The sequence below is a fragment of the Aquarana catesbeiana genome, linkage group LG13 (genome assembly GCF_042186555.1).
Source record: "Aquarana catesbeiana isolate 2022-GZ linkage group LG13, ASM4218655v1, whole genome shotgun sequence".
In the NCBI taxonomy this organism is placed as follows: domain Eukaryota; kingdom Metazoa; phylum Chordata; class Amphibia; order Anura; family Ranidae; genus Aquarana; species Aquarana catesbeiana.
In genome coordinates, this window is record NC_133336.1 from 126,296,730 (window position 1) to 126,323,999 (window position 27,270).

Consider the following 27,270-nt stretch of genomic DNA (forward strand, 5'->3'; position numbering starts at 1 on the left):
CTCCAAATGAGATGTATCATTGTTTTTACATTTGTAAATTTTCATTGTTATATTTTTTTACTCTGTACCAATAAAGTAAATTTATATATTTTTATACCTACCTTGGTGTGCACCCTAATTTGCACTCTCTCTGTGTCCGCACTATCCCTTGGGGCTTATCTGTTTTTTTCCCCTTGAAGGATAGAGACTACTGACCTGATCGTCTCCATGCGTAAGGAGCGGATCTTCAGGAACCGATTTAGATTTTTTAGATCTAGAATGGGTTCAACATCTCCATTTGGTTTTGGTACCATAAAAAGATTTGAATAAAACCCCAAACCTTGCTCTTTTGTGGGGATCTGTATGATCACCCCTTGAGATATTAATCGGTCTAGTGCCTGAAACAGAGATTGTCTTTTCTCTGGATCTTTGGAAATGCTTGACCTCAGGAAATGAGACGGTGGAAAGTCCCGAAATTCCAGCTTGTACCCCAGTGTTACTGTGGAGGGGGGAATTTCCTCTTGCCAGACTTCTGACAACTGCAGAAGTCTTCCCCCCACCTTGGTGAGGGGGGTTGCCTCTTCATGATGAGGCTTTAGGATTCTGCTTTGCAGGTTTCCGACCCCAGGACTTCTTTTGAGCCTGGGTCTGACCCTGAGGTTTTCCTCTAGAGTCTGATGGCGGAGGCCGTCCCCACTGCCTAAAGACGGAAGCCCCTGGCACAGGGGGGAAGCCCCTGGCCCGTTTAAACGAAGGGCATTTATACTTTCCTTTGACTGGCAAAAGAGTACGTTTCCTACTAGAAATTGTTTGGATATATTTGGGAACCTTGTTAGGAGGTTTTTACATGGTGCTTCGGCTGACCAATTTTTTAACCACAGGATTCTAAGTATATGTACAAGCATAAGCGTAAGGTGGGACGCCTGGTCAATAGAATCTTTAATGGCAAAACATAATGCTTTTGGTAGTTCAGCCAATTCCCGAGCTTATTGTGCAGGAACCTCTTTAAGGGCCTGTCTAAATTAGTCCTTTATGGATTGCCAGATGCCTATTGCAGCGACTACAGTAACGGCACCTGTCAAGGAAAAAGTAGATTTTAACAGGGATTCCAGCTTCTTATCTGTTGGATCCTTAAGCATTTGTGCATTGTCTACAGGACAAGTTAGGCTTTTATTCACACTGGAAATCGCAACATCAACTTTTAGGGCGGCACAGTGGTGTAGTGGGTAGCACTTTCACCTAGCAGTAAAAAGGGTCGCTGGTTCGAATCCCAACCACGACACTACCTGCCTGGAGTTTGCATGTTCTCCCTGTGCCTGCGTGGGTTTCCTCCGGGAACTCCGGTTTCCTCCCACACTCCAAAGACATGCTGGTAGGTTAATTGGCTTCTGTCCAAAATTGGCCCTAGTATATGAATGCGAGTTGGGGACCTTGGGTTGTGGGCTCCTTGGGGGTAGGGACCGATGTGAGTGTGCAATATGTGTGTGGAGTGCAGCATGCACTGATGGCACTATATGAGTACCTTAACCACTTCAGCCCTGGAAGGATTTACCCCCTTCCTGACCAGAGCACTTTTTGCGTTTCGGCACTTCGTCGCTTTAACTGACAATTGCCCGGTCGTGCGACGTGGCTCCAAAACAAAATTGACGTCCTTTTTTTCCCACAAATAGAGCTTTCTTTTGGTGGTATTTTATCACCTCTGCAATTTTTATTTTTTGCGCTATAAACAAAATAAGAGCGACAATTTTAATATTTTTTTACTTTTTGCTATAATAAATATCCCCAAAAAATATATAAAAAACATTTTTTTCCTCAGTTTAGGCCGATATGATTGGTAAAAAAAAAAAAAAAAAAATCGCAATAAGCGTTTATTGATTAGTTTGCGCAAAAGTTATAGCGTTTACAAAATAGGTTATAGTTTTATGGCATTTTTATTAATATTTTTTTTTTTTACTAGTAATGGCGGCGATCAGCGATTTTTAATCGGGACTGCGACATTATGGCGGACACATCGGACATTTTTGGGACCACTGTCATTTATACAGCAATCAGTGCTATAAAAATGCACTAATTTCTGTGTAAATGACACTGGCAGTGAAGGGGTTAACCACTAGGGGGGTTAAGTATGTCCTAGGGGAGTGATTCTAACTGTAGGGGGGATGGGCTGTGTGTGGCACGTCACTGATCTCTGCTCCGATGACAGGGAACAGAGATCCAGTGACACTGTCACTAGGCAGAACAGGGAGATGCCGTTTACAATGGCATCTCCCCGTTGGTCCTCTCCGTGAGGCGATCGCGGGTATCCCTGCGGCGATCGAGTCCGCGGGACCCGCGACCCGACTCACGGAGATCGCGGCGCGCGCGCACACACAGCGGCAAATTCAAAGTAACGTACGGGTACATTACTTTGCGCAGCCGTGCCATTCTGCCGATGTATATCTACAGGAGCCGGTCGGGAACCGGTTAAATAAATAATAATATAGATGAGCATCTTAATGAGACACAATGTATAGGGATAGGGACAATTGTAGACATGCACCCGCACTCACTCAGGTTGAACTGGATGGACTGGTGTCTTTATTCAACCTTAATAACTATGCAACTGCTGGTACTTTCCATTTTTTGGTGAATTTCTCTTCCAGGGGATAGAGAACTGAAAATCTCTCAGGAGGGAGAAAATGCTTCTCCGGGTGATCCCATTCAGCAAAATTAAGCTGTTCTAGTAATGAATGGACAGGAAACGCATGCAAAGGAAGGTTTTAAGGAACCCAAGGAAGAAACCGAGTTTTCAGGAGACTCCGTTAGGGGTAGCATGAAAGTCGAATGAACCATCTCCGTAAGAGATTGTATCAGCAATTTCTTAGATTGTGAAGCTGAAAAAAGGTTCATCTACCCTTGTTTCCTCCGCAGAGGAATCATTGGTTTGTTTTTTCTCCTGATCGCCTAAGGTAGCACATCATCCTGTGCCAATTGTTCCACTTGCAAAGGGTCTGAAGTGGGGGAGGGGGATCTAGCACGCATCCTATCCATTCGAATGGAGGATGCGATTTAAGCCACTAATCTTCCTTCCAGACCCTGCAGGGTGGAGGAAAGGACATCTTCGGTCACGTATACAGGGGCCGAGTTGTGAGAAGCAGTTGTACCATCAATTTATTCCAATGGCTCACCCTGGCTTTCACTCGTGACCAGCTCCTGTGTCCCTGTGTGCAGACTGCTTGTTTCCTCCTTGTCAGCCGAGGAGATACTGTTCCAGCTGTGCGTCCTTGTGGACGTTTTGCACGGCGCTGTGCTCAGGCCCCGACCCCTCCGAAAACCCGCCCCCCGTTTCATTTTTTAAAATGTTCCTGCACTCGTGCGCGGCGGCTTTCGGGTCAGACCCAACACGGGGGGGGCAGAGTCCTGTCAGCAGCAGGCAAAGAAAAAACAATAGTAACAGTAGTAGCAGTAACACCGGGACCTCCGCACCCCCCGCGGCAGGGGAGGTAATGTAAGGGGGGTACACCACTGATGTTCCCCCAACCCTCCGGTCCCTTCAGGGTGAAAAAAGAAAGCATCTGGCAGATTTCTTTACCTGAAAAAAATCCTCCTGCACATGCTGCTGCGGCCACACAGAGACTGACTGAGCTTTACAGTGAAGACAACAGATTAAGGTATGTGCATAGACTCCCTCTGGGTGGAATATTAAGGCATGACAACTTTTTTTTTTTTTCACTAATGGAAGAAAGCATAGGTGGACTTTTTAGTTCCTAAGTTTCTTCCCTTTCCTTATCCCTGCCGCAGGATTTGCTGAATTAACAGACAATCCAACCTTCACCCGTCACGGCGGGCTGCTTTAGCAAACCTTCAAGGACCGGGTCCCTTGATATCGGGCCTCCACTACCTTGTACCTGTAAAAGCATCCCACCAGGAAAGCTTTAGGTAATGAAGCAAGACCTAAGCCCTGGGTCCCGGGGTCCAGTCCTACAAAGAGAGGCTTTACAGGCAAAACCTCGAGTTTCGGATACGAGGCCCCAGGGGCACATCAGTTTTTTCACCAGTGTCTAAATTATTGGTCACGAGTTAAGATATGCTCTGAGGAGCTCCAGGAGGGACCATCCACTTTGGCCTCGGTGACTCTTTGGATGGATCTGGTCTATGGAGGCTATTTAAATCCAGCGTGGATCCCTCCTGGAGTTCCTCAGAGCACATCTTAACTAGTGACCAACAATTTAGACACTGGCGAAAAAACTGATGTGCTCCTGGAAGGAGGAGGGGTTATATAGGGAGTGAACTTCCTGGATTGGGTATACCAGTGTCCATCACTTGAAGGTGGCCTATAACCCATTAAGTTATTAATTAAGGCTCTGTGTCCCATGATGTACGATAAAGAAAAGTATTTTCAGCCTTGAGGCACCCCTGTCCCACTTGGTTACCACGTTACTGTGTTTCGCAGAACACGTACAAAATTGCGCTAGTTCCAGACACACAGACAAATGCTCTGCTCTTTAGGGGTGCCATTAATTCTTAATGGTACCCCACACATTGGCAAACATGCGGTGCAATTTTAACCACTTGCCACCCAGGCCAATTCTAACATTTCTCTCCTACATGTACAAATTATCATTTTTTTGCTAGAAAACTACATAGAACCCCTAAACATTATACATGTTTTTTTTTAGCAAAGACCCTAGAGAATACAATGGTGGTCGTTGCAACTTTTTATCTCGCACGGTATTTGCACAGTAATTTTTCAAACACTTTTTTTTTTTTTTGGAAAAAAAAAAAAAAACTGTTTTGTGCTTTAAAACAAAAAAAAAAAAAAAGTTAGCCCAATTTTTTAGCATAATGTGAAAGATGAAGTTATGCAGAGTAAATAGATACCTAACATGTCACGCTTCAAAATTGCACACGCCAGAGGAATGGCACCAAACTTCGGTACTTAAAAATCCCCATAGGCGACGCTTTAAAAATTTTAACTGGTTACATGTTTTGAGTTACAGGGGAGGTCTAGGGCTAGAATTATTGCTCTCATTCTAACGTTCGGGGCGATACCTCACATCATTTGAACACCGTTTTCATATGTGGGCAGGACTTACGTATGCATTCGCTTCTGCGTGCGAGCACACGGGGACAGAAGCGCTTTAATTTTTTTTTTTTTTTTTTTGTTAACTTTTTAAAAAAAAAATAATTTTTTGATCACTTTTATTCCTATTTCAAGAAATGTAAACATCACTTGTAATAGGATTATGGCATGATCGGTCCTCTTTACAGTGAGATATGGGGTCAATAAGACCCTACATCTCATCTCTAGACTGTGAAGCCTGAAATATAAAAAAAAAAACAAAAAAAAAACAAACGATCTCAGCCTTCCAGCCGAGGACTTTTTTTTTTTAATGCAGAGGCCGGCGTGACGTCATAACATCGTGCCCGGACTCCGAACGAACATAGCGACTCCGGCGACCATCTGGTCCAGCGGAATCCTCTATGGTAAACATCCGGGGCTGGCGGATCCTGTCTCCAACTCACCGATGGAAGCGGTGAGTCGGTAGAAGCACCAGAGGGCAGCGGGTGGGAGGGAGGGAGGGATGTCCACTCTCGCTGCCCGTAAAAACAAACAAAGGGGTGGAACAGCCACTATGATCGTTCTTATGGTGTAGGGAGTCGCAGCCTGAAAAAGCCGATATCGGAAAGATGTCTGTAGCTGAAGGCATCATTCAGATATACCCGCACAAATTCAAGGACGTCATATGACGGTTGGTGAATGGGGAGTGGCTAAAATAGGGTCGGGGACTGCTTTCCTCGATTTCTGTGGGTAGGGAAGCCTATTGAAATGAATGGCCTGTCCTACACGTAGCACACGTCCACACAGATGTGTACCAAGGGCTTGTTCACATGCCAGGTTGGAAGGGTGGTAAAACCACATGGTTGAGCTGTTTTTACCACCCACAACTTCTCCCCCTTTATCTGCAGAGGTAGCATCTGGGGGTGTACACATGCTGTTGATGCAGCTGGAGGTATACCCAGGGTGAATGGGGCTGCACTGCAACTACCCCGCATTGCATGGTTGCGGTGTGGTGATGCTGCATTTACGGGCTTAAAACAGGTGGTGAGGAGGCACATATTGCCTCTTTACCACCTGGCAAATGCCTCTGACAAAGAGATCTGAGCATGGATCGCTTTACAGAGGAGTAGCAGTCCTTGCTGCTATCACCAACAAGCCCTACAAAAGCAGTTCAAATGGTACAGGAATAGGGGGGCAGGATTAAAAGTAACATACACACACATACACACACACACGTGCACATACACACTAGAGCTGCACAATTAATCGTTATCGCGATCTTGACTAAAGTGTTTCACAATTCTTTCTATGCAAAGAATTCTCTCTGCTCTTCTGAAGCCACAGCCCTCAAAAGAAAGGAAGAGAAAAACTGGGCAGTCTGCCAAGAAACAAAACATTCTTTATCAGTTGAACTTAAGTATAAACATTGTAACAATTTGTCAATGGAATAGACTTCCTGTGTAAGTTAAAAAAGTTTAACCACTTAAACACTAAACCTTTTTTTTTTCTGTCATTTGTTGGTTTCAAGTTAAAATCATTTTTTTTGTTTGCTTGAAAATTACTTAGAACCCATAAACATATATATATATTTTTTAGTAGACACCCTAGAGAATAAAATTGTGGTTGTTGCAATATTTTATGTCACACTGTATTTGCGCAGCGGTCTTTCAAATGCAATTTTTTGGGAAAAAAATGAATTAAAAAAAAAAAAAAATCTAACCAGTAAAGTTAGCCCATTTTTTTTGTATAATGTGAAAGATTTTATGTCGCGAGAATCGTGATCTTTTTATTCTAAGCAAAAAAATCATGATTCTCATTTTGGCCAGAATCGTGCAGCTCTAATACACACACACGCGTATAAAGTCCTTTAAAATGTTCTAGCACAGTACCTTTTCTCATTCAGCCGGGTACTGCACTGTAGAGGGAAGCAGGGAGCACAGCACACTCCCCCTCCCTTTACCTCCACTTCGCTGAGGCTGATGGAGCTCCCTTGCAGTGCCGATGTACAGTTCGGCAGGGGATCGAGCGATCAGGCTCATATAACAGCCCTTTTCTCTCATGAACCTGTGGCACACCTGAGGACCTCTGGCGGCACCCTTTTGTGCCGCGGCACACAAGTTGAGAAAGGCTGGTCTACACTGACATTCACAGTAAAACTGAGTGTTACACAAATTCCTGACTCCAAATAAGGCAAACTACAGCATACTTTTTAAAAATGTGGCAAGAAAAGAAAAAAATATGGAATGCACTGTGTACCATTTCAGCAACAGAAACAGTGAAATGGCAAATGTTTGTTCTAATATTTGTGGAAACTTTACAAGAGGTTTTACATCAGCTGTCTAAGATTCAGAAGGTGTGCAATATGTATCCCAAAATTGCAAAAGATTCTATGTAAAAAAATGAAAGGCTACCATTTTCACTGCCTTTTCTTAAAATTAAAGAACTAGTCCATAGATTTAACTTTTTTTTCCAAAACCATTTTATGCAAGGCATGTCATGAATTCTAACTGTCACATTGGTTGTGCTCTCAATCACACTGTCTAACTATAACGGATCACATGCGCAGCACCATAGCAACTACAGATCAATCAGAGGCTAAGACGTCAGCTTCCTTGGCTGTAAAGGATAACAGACTGTAGTTCCAATTTAAAGTGATAGTAAAGTCACTTCTTTGATTTATACCTTTAAAAAAGCCTATAGTAAGGCTTACCTATAGGTAAAGTAAATATCTGCTAAATGTAGGCGATATTTAGTCTGGCATCAGCTGGTGACATCACTGGCACAGGCGCACTGGGGTCTGAATGGTCTGTGCTGTCCATTCACAAGTCTGTGACACGGCGGTAACACCAGAGCGCATGTAAGTGACGTCATCACAGCTCAACCATTAACCACTTGCCGAGCAGTCACCACAGTTATACGGCGGCAGGTCAGCTCTATTGCGCGAATCGCCATAGCTGTACGTCACTTCATGCAAAAGATATAGTGGGGGCGCGCATGGCGCTGGAGCCGATGCGTGTTGCCGACGGCCGCTTTGTCTGCCGGCCACCTGCAGTCGCTCCACAGAGAGCCAGAACGGGGATCTGTCAATGTAAATAAGCAGATTCCCGATCTGTCAGGGGAAGAGAGAGAGATCAGCTGTTCCTAGTGATCAGGAATAGCATTCTCTCTCTTCTCCCAGTCAGTCCACTCTCCCTACAGTTAGAAACACCTCTCAGGGAACAGATTTAACCCCTTGATCGCCTCCTAGTTAACCCATTCACTGACAGTCTCATTTATACAGTAATCAGTGCACTGTATAAGTGTCACTGGTCCCAAAAAAGTGTCATAAGTGTTTCATTTGGCTGTCGCAATGTCGCAGTCCTGCTAAAGATCACTGACCACCACCATTACTAGTAAAAAAATAATAATAATAAAAATGCCATATATCTATCCCCTATTTTGAAGATGCTTTAACTTTTGCGCAAACCAATTTATATACGCTTATTGCGATTTTTTTTAACAAAAATATGTAGAAGAATACATATTGACCTAAACTGATGAAGAAATTTTTTTTTTACATTTTTTGGGGATATTATAGCAAAAAGTAAAAAAAATTTCGGTCTTTTTTTGTTTATAGCGCAAAAAATTAAAACCGCAAAAGGTGATCAAATACCACCAAAAGAAAGCTCTATTTGTGGGAAAAAAAGAATATCAATTTTGTTTGGGTACAGTGTCGCATGACTGCGCAACTGTCAGTTAAAGCGACGCAGTGCCGTATTGCAAAAAAATGGCCTGGTAATTAAGGGGGTAAATCCTTCCGGGGCTGAAGTGGTTAATATGGCTGAAGCTCATGAAGACCGGGTAAAGATGGAAGCACATACAGCGGTGATAGTGCATCGCTGGAGTCTTTTTATTTTTATTTACAGGCAAGTCTGTCATAATGTTCTAATATGCGATGTTCTTTTTTTGGGGGTGGGGGGCGATTTGCTACTGCTTTAAACTAGAAAGGCCTTAATAATTTGTTAAATGATTCAAATAGCAGTGAACCTAAATGTGCCACATCCCTAGTCATATCAAGAGCTTGTTTGCATATAATGGGGTTTTTCAGGCACTCGATATTAACAGGCAAAAAAACCCAAAAGCGACATTATCTAAATATTTAAAAACCGAGACAACAGCAGCACAACATAATCGAATAACAAATCAGCCAATTTATACATATTAATATATATATATATATATATATATATATATATATATATATATATATATATATATATATATATAAAATACATGCAACACATTTTGATATGCAAGAGCAACCTTCATCAGGGGGTTATAGTAAGGTGGTACAGTAAAGATCAAAATTTTAGAATGGGTGTGGTCAACCAGCGTGAGCTGCAATATCTCCAACTGTAGAAAGAACAATAAACGCCAAATAAGACCTCCAGGGGGAAAAAAAAAAAAAAAAACAGGAAAAAGCCTGCGTGTTCAAAATGGGCTGAACTAAACAGAGAAAAAACTGCAGACGCCCCCAACAACCACGTTAAAAACATCCAGTGTGCATGAGGCTTTATGTAGGAGGATTTGTTTAATCTCTGTGGATCACCTAATGCTAGTCAGTACACCGAATACATGTGAGCGATTACCACCTCTTTAAGGTTTGCTGGGGAGAAGGAGAGCCATTATGAATCCGAATACATCAGCCCTTACACTGATTTACTTCTTAATTGGTGAAAAATGGTAACTTGGGGGGACAGGAAAGAAGGGTCAATTAGACAAAATGCAGAACGGTGTAAAGGCAAATGACCACTTTAAAGTCCCATGATAAGTATAATTTGCCCTCTTCCTCCAGTATAGGAAAAACAAAATCGTCAAGCAGTACTCAACCTCTCCATACTCTTGCACTAACCCGTGCATCCTCTTTCGTGGTCCAATGTCAATCAACCAACGTCTTGTGGGCCCAGGAAGTCAAGGGCACAACCCATTAAGGGGGGCATCAAGCCACCTTGGGCTTAAAAAAGAATGCTGCAGAGCTCTCTGTAGCAGTGAGGACAACCCACTGGTGAGGATAGAAGAGGAGGTAAAGGCTGTAATTGAATTTGTGTTAATAGATAAATGAGAACGGACATTGGTTACTTGTTTTAACCTGCCCCTGACTTTAGCCTGACCCTGGCTTTTCTATCTAGTGAGTCCCTGAATTGGAAGAAGCATGCAGAAAAGTATGAAAAGATGAATGACAATCCCGTATATTTGATTGAAATCAGTGCCTTGCTTGGTAGTAAAGCCAGTATCAGGACGAAAGCCCTGGAAACTAGGTCTTAAAAACAAAGTCAGCAAAATGTAATTTTCTTGTGATTAAGCCACATTGTGGTGAAATGCGTTAAGAATTAGTGGGTTTTCTTAGGTGGAGATACCATGGCATATATCTACTATGGGTGATCCAATAAAGTAAGAGCACAGACTGGAGTGTGGTTCTTATCAATTTATCTGTATCTTGCAACAAGTGAAGACAGACTTTTTAACCAGCGCCCAGAGTCTGGGGATAAAAGGAAAAGCAAGTCTTGAGCAGTGTGCTGGGAAGAGGTGTTGCTAACTAAATTATGTTTCTATACTTGTGTCCTCACCTTTCCTTTAAAGAGCAAGTCATCCTACTGATTTGGTGTTACACTATGCAGCAAATTGTGGGAGGGAGGCAGCTATGAAAATTGTGGAACACCAGCATCAACCTGTTTACCATGCACAGCACTTTCTTCTTCTAGGATTCTCTATTTGTTTATACACTGTGCATCTATTGAATAAACACTGAATAAAGCTAATTAAAACACAGAATTCCAGCAAACATTTATCAATGTACTGTATATAATAATAATAGTAATAATGAAATCCCTATTGTCATATAAAGGGATAGTAGAAGGCAGCTCAGTGACTTCTGAAGACTCTTTACCTGTACCTCTTATACTCTATGATAAAGGACCAAATTTCTGTTCATACATGCCTTTTGCTAGACACTACTACAACCATAATGCCTCAAATTATTGCATTCAAAGACTAGTTTGGGCTGTGTGTTGATATTAGTCTATGAGGATGCCTGTTGTACAGAGACATTAACAGTGTCAGTAACAAGGGAAAGGACCATAACCTGAAGTTTATCTATGTCACTCTTTGCTGAGGCATTTGGATTAAAACCAGTCTCATAACAGACTTCAATAGAGTTCTGATGAATATGTGCCATTTAATGTGCAATACTCCCTGCAGCTTCCACGTTAAGAGACAGGAGACAACCCCATAAGCAAATTTTAACGAAATGCTTCTAAACATCACTTACCATCTGCTGTCCATCCTCCATTGAAAATTTCTCAGATCTCAAACTGTAACACAAATATTTAAATTACATTTTGCTTATTCCTTAACATTTTTTAATGCACCTTCTATTGTTACTCAGACATGTACACATACAATACATTCTAACCAAAATGCTCCTTTCTGCTACTTGTGCTCAAAACTGAACTATTTACACTTAAAACAGAACTGCAATGGTTCTTATAAATCTCTTACTATACACAGATCAAGCTGTTTGCACAACATTAAAGTGACACTAAACTCTGGTATATTAAGAATATATACCCAAACAGAATTGACACAAAAAAGTACCTTCTATTGTTTTCGGCCTCCTCCAAATCTCCTTTGCTTTTTTTTTTGTTAGAGGATGGCTACTTTGTTCTCCATAGTCAAAGTGTGTGTAGGAACATAGCCATCCTCTCTTGTTCATTCCCGAAATAGACTAGGGAAAATGGGATTAGTAGTGAACATAGAGCAGTGCACATGACTGCAACTAGCAACTAATGTACACTGCTCACTCCAAACAAATGTAATGAGATGGGAAAAGGAGAGGTTTGGGAGCCCACGGAGGACATTACAAAGAAGCAGAAAAACACAGTTAGGCTGGCCATAGATTTTTATTTCCTACAGCCAAGAAAATTCCTTGATTTCCCCATCAATAATAATAACATGACAAATTGAAAATGCTGGTTGTACCCATGTTCATCGATCAATTTGGGTACAATCAGCCTGCCCATACATGGTTCGAATCTTAGCCGATCCCTGCTGAACCAGCCGAGATTCGAACCGTCTATGGCCGGCTTAAGAAACAATTTCATGAAAAAAAAAAAAAAAGGAGATTACAGGGTTATTAATTAGTGTATGCACATGGCTTGTCCTTGGATATCATTTAGTGTCGCTTTAATGTGTTGCCCATTATCTGTCTCCTATACTTTTCTTAAAAAATAGTATAAAAAAAACAATATTGCAGAAATTCATATTTTTTTAACATACAAATATATTTCAAAATTTCAGTCAAACAACTACTGTAAATACACATTTGACAGAGATATCAGAGCAATTTTACTTGCAAAAATATATGCAATTTAGTTTAGCCATTTTCATACATATTAAACCTGTTACATTGCATCACCAGAAGTGATAGCATTTTTTTTTTTTTTGAACTATCACTTCTATGCCTCAAACCTTTTTTTTAGATAATTAGAAAGACAGTCACTTTAAAATATAACTAAAAGCTCCTGTATGACAGTCTAGACAAGTCACAAACCCAGTTACTATACAAGACCTTAATAATATTTTACCTTTCTGTCTGTGTCAAATCCTCCTTCATTCTTGTCTCACATGCTCCCCTCCCAAAGCACCATGTCGTAACCAAGTCATCGCGGCTCCGGTCACTCACACAGCCGGAGTCCGTGATCCCGAAAGGAAGACCAGGGGAAGATGGAAGCCTTCTGAACGGTGACAGAACGCCGCCAGAGGGTTTCGCTTTAAGGTAAGAATTTCATAATGTGCTAATATGCAATGCAAACTGGCACATTATGCGATTATTTTGCAGGGGAAAGTTTTTTTTTTTTTTATTGCAGCAGTTTAAGGTTTGAAAATTCACTACAGACACAGATTTAGCCCTTGTGATATTTAATAGATACGTATATATATCACAAGTGTTAAATTTGTGTCTGTAGTGAATGATCAAACCCTAAATACCAAAAATAATAATAATGTTATTAGATTTTTTTATGCCAGGAGTATATGAGTTTGGAAATTCTAGAGAGTTCTAGAAAACGCACGTTTACTAGATATTTAATGCACCTACAAGTAAGCCTTATTTATAGGCTTACCTGAAAGTATAAAGTACAAAAAAGCCTTTACTACCACTTTAAGCTGCAAGTGTAAAAGGTTTCACACTGCAGCACAGAAACTATACCCCCTGACAGGTTCGGCAGGCAAAACCACCCCTAAATGCAATTTATTCAAGTGAATAGGGCTGCACTGTAACAGCAAGTCAGAGACAAAGTGGGCGGTTTTGGCGTGGTATTCTTGTTCAAAAAGCTCATTCAGTTTTCATAAAATAAAATTAAAAAAACACACAACAGGCATTCAGAAGGCGTTAGTATCGGCCACTTCTTTGCTGCTCTGTGAAAACTAGCCCTAAGTCTTCCTGGTGATTTTACACAAGGAAGAAAGTTCTTTAAAGAGATGAAGTAAAAAAAAAAAAAAAAAAAAAAAAAAACACAGAATGCGATACGTGAATATAGGTTTTCAGAAAATAAAAAAAAGGAACTGAACTCTGGAATCTATACCCAGAAAGACAGGCAGAAGACAAAGGGCACCAGTATTGTTGGTGTCTTCCCTGCAGCTGATCTTTCCCAACTACTGACTTATCATGCCTTGTTCTGCACCATCTTTGATGGAGGTAGCCAGCTTGGTGATCCTCCAACAAAGAAGAGTGAGCAGCACCGTAATGACATCACCAATTGCCTTAGGTCTCACTGTGCAGCTATGAGGTCGTAGATAAAGATGTGCCTATTTATACAGAAGGAAGAGTAACATCCAGTGTTAGTGTGCAATGTTCTCATCATTTGATCACTTTTTAAAAGTCAAAAAGAAAAAGCAAATAGACTGTTCACTTTTGCGAGGATATGTAGCTTGCTGAATAAGGTGAAGTTGTACTGACTTCCAATCGTCCAATCATGTGCAAGGAAGAAGTTTTTTTTTTTTATTTTCGTAGCCTTCAATTAGGTACTCTTTGCAAAGTGAATTTTCCATACATTCACTGAGCTAAAGAAAAATTAAAGTGTATAATATATTTTATATTAATATTTATATATTTAATATATATAATTTCATTTTTTCCACATAGATGGGGTTTCACACACTGATGTCTTAACTCAGTCCACTCCTATCGTGCTCCCAGTTAGTGAGGACAAATAAATAGGTCACCGCAGGTGCCCCCCTCCAGAAATAATCTCACCTGAAGTAATGCGACCACTACAGCTAAGTAGGGTCAGAAACAGCTTTTTAGGCTCTCCAGGGATACAATATGGCGTGTTCCAACCCCCTCTCCACTCACTCCTCACAGATGGTATCCACAATAAATATACATTTATTGTGGATACCATCTGTGAGGAGTGAGTGGAGAGGAAAAAAAAAAAGCCGATAGTGCTTATATCATTAAAAAGATATCTCTCTCAATCAATACAAGCCCCGCAAAGGCGCAGACACCCTCGTCGATACCCAGCTCCATGCTAAGTTCCTGGTATCGTCACCATCCCTGCCTCTCCCCTACACGTGTCGATACAGGGTCATGGGTCTTTCTCAGGGGGATTTCTGTTTGGTTTGATTTTTTATCTTTTATTTTTCTTTGTTTACCATATCATTGCACATTGCATTTATAATTGTGGTAGTTTTGATAGTTTAGCGCTGCACAGTTTACTATTAATATTTTTGTAGCACAACTATGAGATTGTGATTAGTGTCAGCTGCTTTTCTACAGCGATTTCACATTTTTATGAGTACCGCGCAGGTTTGATTTATATCCCTGCAATAGGAGTTGCTGTTTTCGTGAGATACTGCAGCTTTTCCAATTACAACCCTGAGATCGCCCTAGGCCTAGCTGGTTATTAAGGATGAGCTCCGGCGTGTTCGCATGCTGCACTTGCCGCGCTAATCACAAGCAGTGAGACATTTCCTGATGTGCGGCTGCAGAGATCGGGAAACGTCTCACTGCCTGTGATCAGCGCTGCACCGTGCCGACTTCCTGGCAGGCTCGGCACGTGCAGCATAGGAACACGCCGGAGCTCATCCTTACTGGTTATAATGCCTGACCTTCCAATTAAAAATCAGTTTCTGAATGGATATTGTAAAATAAACCACAAACTCTTCAGACAAAAATAACAAAGATATGAATGTACAAATCCTTGCAATGTTACCTAGAGAAAAAAGCAAAGTGGCCGCAGATCAGAGGGAATTAAAGTGATTGTAAAGCTTCCGCTTTTTTTTTTTTTTACAACATGTTATACTTACTGCTCTGTGCAATTTTTTTTTACAGAGCATCCGGGATCCTCATCTTCTCAGGTCCCTCCATCACCCTGGCGAGTGCCCCCACATAGGAAGCTGCTTCCAATAGGGGCACTCATGCATGTACGATGCCGAGCCGGGCTGTTTGCATCTAAATCAGACACACAGCTCGGCTCAGACCTGCCCCACCTTCTCTGCTCACAGGTTTTGACCGATAGCAGCAGGAGACAATGGCTCCTGCTGCTCTCAGCCAAGCCTGTGCACGAGATTTCGAGGGGGGAGAAGAGCTGCTGAAGACATGTACAGCCCTGGACCAAGATCATTGTGCCTCAGCCATTTAAAACACCAGAGCCCACGAACCTGAAAGAAAGATCGGGTGAAGATGGAAGATCATGTTGAGTGTTGACAGCCCACCGCTGTAGGGCTTTGTTTTTAAGTAAGTTTCTTATAATGTGCTAGTATGCAGTGCACACTAGCACATTATAACATTGCCTTGCAGGGGGAAGGTTTTCCTTTTGCTCAGTTTAGTACCACTTGAAATAAATTCTATTTAGGAAAATAACTCTTCCTATACCCAAAGAGTTGAAAAAAACAAAACAAATGTGACTGATAGTTACTTCTACCATGCACTGATCCATGTTATAACTACATAAGAGCATAAAGAGTTTACATACTTTAAAAAAACCTATATGAATGCCTAACCTGTACCAATAGTTACTGCATTCCATACAGCCTTCTAATGCTAATCTACATCAAACATATAGTAAAAAATTGTGCAAAAACTGGGTTTTTTTTAAGTTGTTCTAAAGGGGTCCTGTAACAGCTATTCATGAGTGGTGAGAGATGGGGCAGAGCCTTCTTGTGCTAGGTTAATCAGCCTTGTATATATGACGAGAGGGGGTTCTTGTGGCATAGTGAGGATAGACAAAGATTTTTCTATGAATAAAGTAAAGTAAGTAAACTAATTTTTTCCATTAACATACACTTTAGAAAGTAATTTAGACAGACTATTGAGATGATCATTGCAGGTAAAATTTGAGCGTACAATTACTATAACTACTTGCTTCCCAAACCCATTCTGCCACTTCTCACAGAAGTGTAAAAATCTGCCTCTTTGCTAGAAAATTACTTAGAACTCCAAAACCGAATATATTTTGAAAGCAGAGGCTCTAGAGAATAAAATGGTGGGTGTTACAATTTCTTATGATGTACAGTATTTGTGCAGTGGTTTTACTTTTTTTTTTACACCGTTAGTGAATTTTAATGCATAAAACACCATATAAATACAATACCCAATTGTATGCTACGATATAAAAGATGAAGTAATGCCAACTAAATAGATACCCAACATGTCATGCTTTAAAATTGTGCAAGCTCGTGAATGACACCAAACTACGGTAATCAAATTTTTTTTATAGGCAACACATTATAAGCCTTTACAAGTTACCAGTTTAGAGTTACACAGGAAGTCTGGTGCTAGAATTATTGCTCTCACTAGAACGTTTGCAGCGATACCTCACAGGTGTGGTGCGATCACTGTTTACATATGCATACGTAACCTATTTATGCATTCGCCTTTGCGCTTTAATTTTTTAAAAATTATTATATCCTAAATTTAATTTTTACACTATTTAATCTTTTTTTTTTAATCGACTTTTTTGCCATCACAAGGGATGAACAACATCCTTTGTGATAGCATGGGTAGTGACAGGTACTCTTTATGGGTCACCTAAGGTCAGACAAGGTGAACGGCCGCTGCGTCCGATACCAGCAGGACATCATTCTAAGGACTGAAGGGATATTCTCTTGGGAAGAATTACATAATTGGATCTCCCCTGTCCCAATGGTATTTGGAAGTAAGGGGGGGTTTGTGCTAGAAGGAATTGGGGGAAGGGGGTTGTGCTAGGAGAGGGTAATGGGGGGGGTTGGAGTAGGGTTTGTGCTAGGAGGGAGGATTTTGGAGCAGGAGGGTTTGTGCTAGAAGGAAGGATTGGTGCTATAAGGGGGAATTTGGAGGTAGAGGAGACTACATTTTAGGGCTTCTTCATACCAGGTACAGTAAGGTAACGTGCAAAATTGCACATTTTCCTGTACCTGCCTTTTGCAGTTGCATGTGGGTGCCATCATTTCTTAATGACTTCCCACGCATTTGTGCTCATTAGAAAATGCGACATGCGTGAACACGCAAAAAAGCATGTGCTCAGACCCGCTGAGAACGAGCCATCAGACTGGTATGCCCTGGGACTGTGCACAGTTCTAAAGGGTGCCTTGACTGAAAAATGTTGAAAAACACTGATAGTGAGTATACACTTAATACACTTTTTGTTATACTTTTCATACAACTAAATACTATCCTTAGAAGGATCTCTTTTGTGACTTTTAATCCCTCTTTTTTTTCTGTCTCTGCTCAAGTGGAGCACCATTGACTCATCAAGATTAAAAACTTTATAACGGTAGGGCCCTCACTAAAATCGTTATATTATACTGTATATACTATATATACTTGTCTTATTACTCCACTGGGAAAACTCCACTTATTACTCCACTGGGAAAACAGGTAAACGTCTCAGATCCATGGCAGTAAGGTCATCTGATAGATTTTTCTTTGTTCTATATGAAACCCACCAGTAACTAGCTCTTAGAGGATGTGAGTCTAGCAATCTTCAGTCTGGTCGCTATGGGTTTTGGCTCTTCCCTTAAGTCCTGATAGATGACCTTAGGCTGCCCCTTTTGCAAAAACAGTAAATATGTGGCTATACTGTTTAAAATCTAGTAATGCACTGTCTCACCCGGCTCTACACATGCTCAGTTGCTCTCTATTCTCAACACTATGCGTAAAACCAGAGCCACTAGAGTCAAATAAGCTGACAGCTTTAAAGTAGAACTATAGGCAAAAAATCTTTTTTTCAATTTTGGATAGAGCAAGGGAGGGTTTTCTCGTCATCTGTGTCCCATAGCCAAACAGGAAGTGAGAGGAGAGCCCTGCAAATTAAGGGGAATTCCTTGGGGACCCCCAGGTCTCCAGAGCTAGTGTCCCCATTGGAAGATTTCCCCTCTATTTCTTTTCTGGGGACAACCCAAAATTTGGGATTTTCTTTTACTTTACCTTTCAATAATAATGGTAAACAGGTCAAACAGGTTATTATGAACAAGAACACACCAGTTGTTTTTTTAGCACCACATCCCGGGATTGGATAATGAGAGAACACAGAAATTGGGACTTTGAAGGTGCAGAAATTGAAAATTATATCAAATATAAAATATATAAAAAATTCTTTGATTTTGAAGAACAAAATAAGAATTCATTTGTTTTAAAAAAGGAAAAGGACATACAGTGATGGCTAGTACAATGGTTTGTAATTACGACAACACAGCAGTGAATGATGGACTTCCCAACATGTTTCGCCCATAGAGCGGGCTTCCTCAAGGGATGCTGGTCATGTGCAACATATATTGCCTTCTATATCTCCTAAACGAGGGGGGGAGAAAGAACCAAGGACTGCTGGGATGACTGGATGTTTTACTGCATTAGAGAAACAATGCGCTAAAGTGGCCATTGAAGGTAAAGACCAAAAAGGCAGCTTCAGCAGCTGGCTAAATACCAGGGGACAAATGCCTTTGTATCATTAAATAGAGGATATCTGGATAAGGAGAAGCAGCATGCATATGTCCCCTGGTTCCCACATTGTACGTTGCATATGACCAGCATCCCCTGAGGAAGCCCGCTCTATGGGTGAAACATGTGGGGAAGTCCATCATTCACTGCTGTGTTGTTGTAATTACAAACCATTGTACTAGCCATCACTGCATCTCCTTTTCCTTTTTTAACCACCTGACATCCGGCCGTAGCCAAATGACGGCTACAGCGCGGATGTCAATTCCCGGGAGGCCGTCACATGATTGGCCCATCTGTGCCAATTGGTGGCCACCTGTGCCAATCGGTGCCCACCTGTCTGCCCAGCGGTGCCCACCTGTCTGCCCAGCGGTGATCAGTGTCCAGCTGCACATCTGCACAATCAGTGCCCACCTGTGCCACCTCATCAGTACCCACCTGTGCCACCTCATCAGTGCCCATCTGTGCCAATCAGTGCAAATCTGTGCAATAAGTGCACATCTGTGCCGCCTCATCAGTGCCCATCTGTGCTGCTCCATCTGTGCCGCCCCATTTGTGCCCTCCCATCAGTGCCCAGCTGTGCCACCTCATCAGTGCACATCTGTGCCATCTCAGTGCACATATGTTCCACCTCATCAGTGCCCACCTGTGCCACCTCATCAGTGCCCACCAGTGCCACCTCATCAGTGCACATCTGCACATCTGTTCCACCTCATCAGTGCACATCTGTTCCACCTCATTAGTGCACATCTGTTCCACCTCATCAGTGCACATCTGTGCTCATCAGTGCCCATCAGTGCAGGCTTAGCAACCATGTCCAAAAGAAGCTTTTCCGCCGAGGAGGCTTACCAAATACTGTCCCAGGCTGACGAGAGCAACCGGGAGCTCTCTTTTTCGGATTCCCTTTCCGACTCCGATTCTGAGTCGGACATAAATTATGAGCCAGTCCTCAGTAGTGAAACACTGAGTGACTCAGAGGAGGAAGATATTCAGCCCGCCAAACGAAGGCGTTCTGGTGAGGAGGCAGTGGCATCTACCAGCACCGCAGTGCCATCCACCAGCACGGCAGTACCATCCACCAGCACCGCAGTGCCATCCACCAGCACCGCAGTGCCATCCACCAGCACCGCAGTGCCATCCACCAGCACCGCAGTGCCATCCACCAGCACCGCAGTGTCATCCACCAGCACCGCAGTGTCATCCACCAGCACCGCAGTGCCTCGGAAAGAAAGGCCAAGGACCCATGCCAGCCTTCTCTATGCCCTGCAGAACCCCTTGTGGCTTCCTCCTAATTCAGGAGAAGCCAACATTCCCCCTTTCACTGCCCAGCCAGGAGTCCAGGTGAACACAGAGAATTTTTCCCCAATAGATTTTTTTAATTTAATTTTTACCGAGGACATGCTGTCAAATATTGTGGCCCAGTGCAACCTTTATGCAGAGCAATTTATTTTGAATAATCCAACGTCCTACTATGCCCGTCCCTATGAGTGGAGAGACCTAACGGTGGAGGAGTTGAAGGTTTTTTTTAGGGCTCACATTTAATATGGGACTCACAAAAAAAAAACACTTTGATGTCCTATTGGTCAACCCACCCTCTCCAACACATGCCAGTATTCTCCAAGGTAATGCCCAGAAACAGATACCTCATGATATTGAGGTTTCTTCATTTCAATGACAATACCCAGTGCCCTCCCCAAAATGACCCAAACTATGACAGAATTTTCAAAATTCGGCCACTTTTAAATTATTTTTCTGCACTATTCCTCCTGCTGTTTACCTCGGACCAAAACATATGTGTGGATGAGTCCCTTGTTAAGTTTAGTGGCAGGCTTAAAATAAAACAATATATTCCCAGTAAAAAGGCCGCTATGGGGTGAAGGTATACAAATTATGTAACCGAGTCACAGGTTACATGTATGCCTTCAAAGTGTACGAAGGGAAGGACACCCAGCTGCAACCCCCTAATTGCCCAGACTACTTGGGATCAAGCGGGAAAATTGCTTGGGACCTCACATACCCCCTACTGGAGAAAGGCTACCACCTGTATGTAGACAACTTCTACACATCTCTGCCCCTGTTCCACAACCTTCATCGGAAGAAGACGCCTGCATGTGGTACCGTAAAAAAGAACCGGAAGGGCTTTCCTCAAAGTCTGGTCAATAAGAAATCGAGAAAAGGAGAAACGGCAAGTCTACGAAACAACGAGATTTTTGCAGTGAAGTGGAGAGACAAAAGAGATGTGTACATGTTGTCTTCAATTAACGATGATACCTTCATGGAAATCCCCAGAAGAAATGGCCCCATACAGAAACCTAAATGCATCTATGATTATAATTTGTTTATGGGGGGAGTCGACTTGAATGACCAGATGCTGGAACCGTACCTTGCTACAAGACGAACATACCATTGGTATAAGAAAGTCGCAATTTATTTTTTTCATTTGGCCATCTACAATTCATATGTCATTTATCGTAACTCCACCCAAAACCCCAAACGCTTCCTTGGCTACCAGGAGGACGTTTTCACTGCCCTTATATTCCTGAACGGCCCCCCAGAAAATATCCGATCAGATGTTCTAAGTCGACTCCCCGAACGCCACTTTCCCGATAAGATCCCTCCCAAACCAACAGGCCAACGACGGCAAAAAAAATGTAAGGTGTGTACCAGAGCAGGATTCAGAAGAGACACATCTTTTTATTGTGCACAATGTCCTTCTGAACCAGGCCTCTGCGTAGGTGAATGTTTTCGCCGTTACCATACTTCACTAAATTATTAGTGAAGTATGGTAAACGTAAGCCTCCATTCCTGCAATTTACCCTCACACCCCTTATGCCACTGCCTCCTCTGTAACTGACCCTGGCTTGTTATTTGACCACGCTTCTGCCTAACGATTCTGTACATACCGCTGCCTGATCTGGAACTGACCTTGGACTGTTTGACCATGATATTTGCCTGCCTTGTACCCTGATATTGGACTAGTGGGATGCAACACAGGGGTCTCACATATGTGAGGGGTTACAGAATTGTTTTTCTGGATGAAGAAAACAATTTTTTTTGTTTTCTCAATCCTAGATTAGGGTCTGGAGACTCGGAGGCTTCAAAGAGATTTGGGTGGGAGAAGCCTCTACCCCTGTCCCCATTCTGTCCTGAATGTGGCCCTACTTCTGCCTGTAGTACTTACTGCCGTCATGCCTCTGCCTGTCGCACTGACCACACCACATGGACCTGCCTACTACCAGGACCAATATTTTTGGCACTGCGGACATGTCTCTGCCTGCACTGACCCCGGACTTTATATGGACAGTAACCCTGCCTGCTGACTGGACAATTGTGTTCGCCACTGCTGACCAAGTCCCTGCCTGCTGCCTGGACCAGTGCTATCCTCCTGTGTACAACTGCGCTACTACAACCACAGGTAATCTTTTGTTTACGCTTTGCTCAGCATAATGTATTTTGGGGTGTAATTCTTGGTATGTGCATGCTGTGTGTCCCTGGAACACCTGACGGTGGTTCCTTGCATGTTGGATCTCTGTATGTGGCCAGGCTGTGTAGAAGTCTCACACATGTGGTATCGCCATACTCAGGAGGAGTAGCAGAATGTATTTTGGGGTGTCATTTTTGCTATCCAAATGCTATGTGTTAGAAATATCTTATAAACGGACAACTTTGTTTAAAAAAAATGCTTTTTCATTTTTTTTTTCCACATTTTTCAAAAACTTCTGGAAAAAAATGAACTGTTCAAAAGACTCATTATGCCTCAGATTATACATTGGGTTGTTAGCTTTCCAAAATGGGGTCATTTTGTGGGTGTTTCCATTGTCCCGGTGCTCCAGGGCCTTCAAAAGTGTAATAGGTGGTTGAGAAATGTGATGTGTAATTTATGCTCCTAGAACACCTGATGGTGCTCCATGCATGTTGGGCCTCTGTATGTGGCCAGGCAGTGAAAAAGTCCCACACATGTGGTATCGTAATACTCAGGAGGAGTAGCAGAATGTATTTTGGGGTGTCATTTGTGGTACACACATGCCATGTAAGAGAAATAAGCTATTACAATGAAAATTTTGTGGGGGAAAAAAAAAATCTCAAATTTGCAAAGAATTGTGGGAAAAAAATACAACTTCAAATAACTCACCATGCCTTTAACTAAATACATTGAAATGTCTACTTTCCAAAAAGGGGTTATTTGGGGGGCATTTGTACTTTCCTGGCTTGTTAGGGTCTCAGGAAATGATAGGCCACCAGTACATCAGATGTGATAATTTTTTTATGATTTGCACCATAGCTTGTAGACTCAAACTTTCACACAGACCAAATAATTTCCACAAATTTTTGGTTATTTTTACTAAAGATATGTAGCAGTATAAATTGTGGCCAAAATTTATGAAAAATTACTAATTTGCAAAATTTTATCACAGAAATTAAGAAAAATTTGTTTTTTTTCAAAATTTTCGGTCTTTTTTTATTTATAGCGCAAAAAATAAAAAACCCAGAGGTGATCAAATACCACCAAAATAAAGCTCTATTTGTATGAAAAAAAGGACAAAAAATCATTTGGGTACAGTGTTGTATGACTGAGTAACTGTCATTCAAAGTGTGAGAGCACTGAAAGCTGAAAATTGGTCTGGATAGGAGGTGAGTTTAAGTGCCTAGTAAGCAAGTGGTTAAAACGAATTAATTCTTTTTTTGTTCTTTAAAATAAAATAATTTTTTATATATTATATTTGATATTATTTTCAATTTATTTGCACCTTCAAAGTCCCAATTTCTGTGTTCTCTCATTAAACAGGTCAAATAGAGAGGGTGAATCTCCTTAGGGGGGGCACAGACAGCAACAAAGACTGATATGTGTTCTAATCCCTTTCTACTCTATCCAAAACTAAAAAAAAAGTTTTGCCTTCCGAGGCTGAAGTGGTTAATAAACACACACTTACCTGTTCCATGATCCAGCGATGCAGCCACCTGAACCCTCGGTTCTCTCCCTCTCCTCTCCCCGGCACCAACATCACTAGTGCAGGCACCTGGCTGTGAAGCCACAAGCTGCCACGAGACGTGATGCGCCTCCTTAATGGTCGGGTAATCTTCTGGAACCTGTGACGTATCCCAGAAGATTGCAGGGAGGGAGGAGTAGAGGAGAACTTCCGCTTGAGTCACCTAGGTGGCCGAGCAGAAGTGGGAGCTGGGTACCGGCCAAAACTAGGTACCCACTACCCCCCCAAAAAAAAGACATGCCAAATGTAGCATGTCAGAGGCTTAGGAGTCCTTAAAAGCGGAACTTCCACTTTTGGGTGAAACTCCACTTTAATGACATTGCTCCTGGCACTGCTTCACTGATTTCCACTAGGTCAACAATAATCTGCCATGATGAGAGCTTAATTTTTGAAATATTGAAGGCATTGTTATAAACTGGCTTTTGCTTGTCAAACAGATACATTCAAATTCTACCTCTATGCACACAGGAACATCTGAAAACAAACACGTTAAAATACAAATACTTGCTTACCTAAAACAGTTATCTTTAGAAAAAAAAATGCATAAACCCTGGGAAACATGCAAAACACGAAAATAGCTTAATGCAACCACAGGCACCAGATAATTGTAGTCAGTTGTGACCAGTCAGGATTGTAATATTTATGGGCCCCAGAAGACTTTGCCGCACACCTGTGGCTCACCGGTCTGGGGAGAAGTAGCAATCAGACATTGCTACATTCTGTCCACATATTTTTCACACGTATTCATGATTTTGTGAAACATTTTCAGTGTCTGTTCCTTTACCTTCAACCAACTTCCACTACTTATGACACCTCTACACGCATATCGATTACATGTACCAACAATGCAGGGGCAAATAAAAACAATACTACATGATAATGTGCAAACAATGTTTCAAGGTTCAATACAGGAAAATTACATACAATGTATTGCAGTGGAGGCGTAAATTATTTTATTATAGTAAATATGTTACACACTGTACCTTTGCAGGATGCAAATGCTAGCATTGCAACCTGAACTAGACTTTTTTTACACTGATGATATTACAAAATAACTTTGAAGGTATTTTCAGTTCAAAAATAGAAGCAAGAGCAAGAAACACAGATTAGAATACAATGAATATCAGCAAAGAAGTGCAGTTATACTTTGCATTTCATTAGAATCTACATATTTAAAATTAATTGCTAAAAAAAGAATGCGTTAAAAATAAAAATCAGGAATCTAGAGTAAGCTCCAATTAAAATATATCCCATTCTCTTTTTCACTTGCCGATAGCTGTCACTGTGCTGCAAAGCTTTCTTCAGGAATAGAAACTCCATACGCAGAACTACACTACATATTTTCTTCGTAAGCAGTTTTGGAGCTTAGGTTTTTAAAGGGCATTGGGGGAGGGGTGCAAAACAGTCTTAAGATAAAATAACATACAATAAAATGAAGGGGTAAAAAGTAAGCAGTGGGTATTGTGCTAGAAAGATTACTTACTTACTATTCCTGCTTTTCTATATTCAACAACAGCTGCAATGCAAGATCTCAACCTAAGCTTTTGGCCACAACGCGGTGTGCATGATCATTTACTCAAATAGCCGCAATGACCACAACAAATCACAACAAAGTGCCTTGGTGATCTGCATTTAGAAAACTGTGTGGGGAAACTTCAATATTCAAAATGCAATCATTTTAAAGTGAACTTTGAAAACCGTGTACTGACTTTTCGGTGTAAAAAAAAAAAAAAAGGAAAACCATGTATACACAAAGGCAAGACACTTACAGTTTTGTGCATATTGGACATCAACGGCAAAGCTGGGTAGATTCCAAAGCAGAGCTGAGGCAGGAGAGACATCAGACAGTTACCCTGTGCTGGTTGCATAGCATACAAGATCATGTTGTGATTACAAAAGCCTTTCCTGGGCTGAAAGCCAAGTGCACAGGCAGCCGCATATGCCACCCATAGATAGCATACAACAATCCAAATTCTGCCAATATTTAGCTCTTACAGCTGCCATACGTATCCAACACCAAAGTTCCTCCCCCCAAATTATTAAGATAAATGTGCACAAAACTAGATAAATATTTTACAATTAAAATATTCAAATCGTAAATAAAGCATTTTAAAATACAAGTATCTTGATCCTATCAAAAATGTAAAAATTCTACATATAATCACTCAGTGTAAGTTTGTCTACTTTAACCACTTGCCTTCCATAGGCCATTTTAAACCATTCTGGCCTTCAAGTGGATAAAGTGGAATTCAAGCCTAACACTAAAACTATTCTTGAAAATTTACCCACCCCCTCCTCCTACCTACCTTGTGTAAAGAAAAAAAGTTCTGTATACTTGGGGCACTTTCACACTGAGGCACGGGGGCGTCGGCAGTAAAGCGTCACTAGTTTTAGCGGCGCTTTACCGTTGTTTTAGTGGCGCTTTTTGCTAGCGGCAGAATAAAAGGGTTAAAAAGCGCCCGCAAAGCACCGCTGCGCTTTGCAGGCACTTCAGCGGCGCTGCCCGTTGATTTCAATGGCAGGGGCGTTTTAGGAGCGCTCTATACGCACACTGGAGTGACAGGAGAGGCGCTATTTTTAGCGCTAAAGCGCCTCAGTATGAAAGTAGCCTTATGGTTACATAGTCCTGCAGCACCAGTGTCAGTGAGTGGCAGCTGCAGGGGAAAGTAGGGAGAGCCAACAACGGCTGTGTGCCTATGGGTGTCATCACAGCTCCTGGAATTACCAGTCATTGACCGAACCAGACTAAAAAAGTTAAGTATGCATTTCTTTTTTACACAGTGTAGACTGGACAAGTGGGGCGCACATTTTTAAAAATAATACTGTAAGTGTTAGATTTGAATTCCACTTTAAAATAAGCTTGGTAAAATTTTTGTTCAGCTGGCGGTCAGCTGTTCAGTAAAAGTGATCTGGGCCAACTGACCAATCAGAGAGCAGGAGGAACGATTGTTCCCCGATATCCTCTGTTAGTAATGAAGTCAAAAGCAGCAATCATTTTGTCAATTCTGGTTTAGTTCCTATATTCCCTGGCCACTTTAGCTGCAGCACAATGGCATGGGCAGGCATAAGGGCCTACCTGTATGTCCCTGCCTGCCCGTGGGCGGGGGGGTTCAAACCCCCCCCCGGTGTCTGCGGCGGACGGATTAGCTCCAGGAGCGATCCGTGCTGAGGGGGAGGCCACCGATTCATGGCCACCCCCTCACGATCGCTCCTGGCAAATGACAGGCTTCCTCGGCTTCTGAACTGTAAACAGAAGCGGAGGAAGAGATGTCATCACTCCTCGTGAAGCCTTTTTTGTTCCAGCTTCCGAG

The 27,270-nt window shown here is 41.9% G+C and overlaps 1 protein-coding gene across 8 annotated transcripts in view; it reads right to left on the reverse strand.

Annotated features, from left to right (window-relative positions):
- Positions 1–25,893, reverse strand: part of CCDC9B (coiled-coil domain containing 9B) — a 398,828-nt gene extending 372,935 nt beyond the window's left edge. For 2 of the 8 annotated variants that reach the window (XM_073610487.1, XM_073610482.1), the window contains exons 1-2: positions 25,729–25,865; positions 11,328–11,370 (exon numbers count right to left, since the gene is read on the reverse strand). In XM_073610487.1, coding sequence (XP_073466588.1) covers positions 11,328–11,348 — 21 coding nt within the window. In that variant the 5' untranslated portion in view covers positions 11,349–11,370; positions 25,729–25,865. Of the gene's footprint in view, positions 1–11,327; positions 11,371–25,442; positions 25,526–25,728 lie in introns of those variants that run through there. The other 6 variants (XM_073610485.1, XM_073610481.1, XM_073610483.1 and 3 more) reach the window with 5 other exon arrangements.
- Between the last annotated feature and the right edge of the window lie 1,377 nt (positions 25,894–27,270).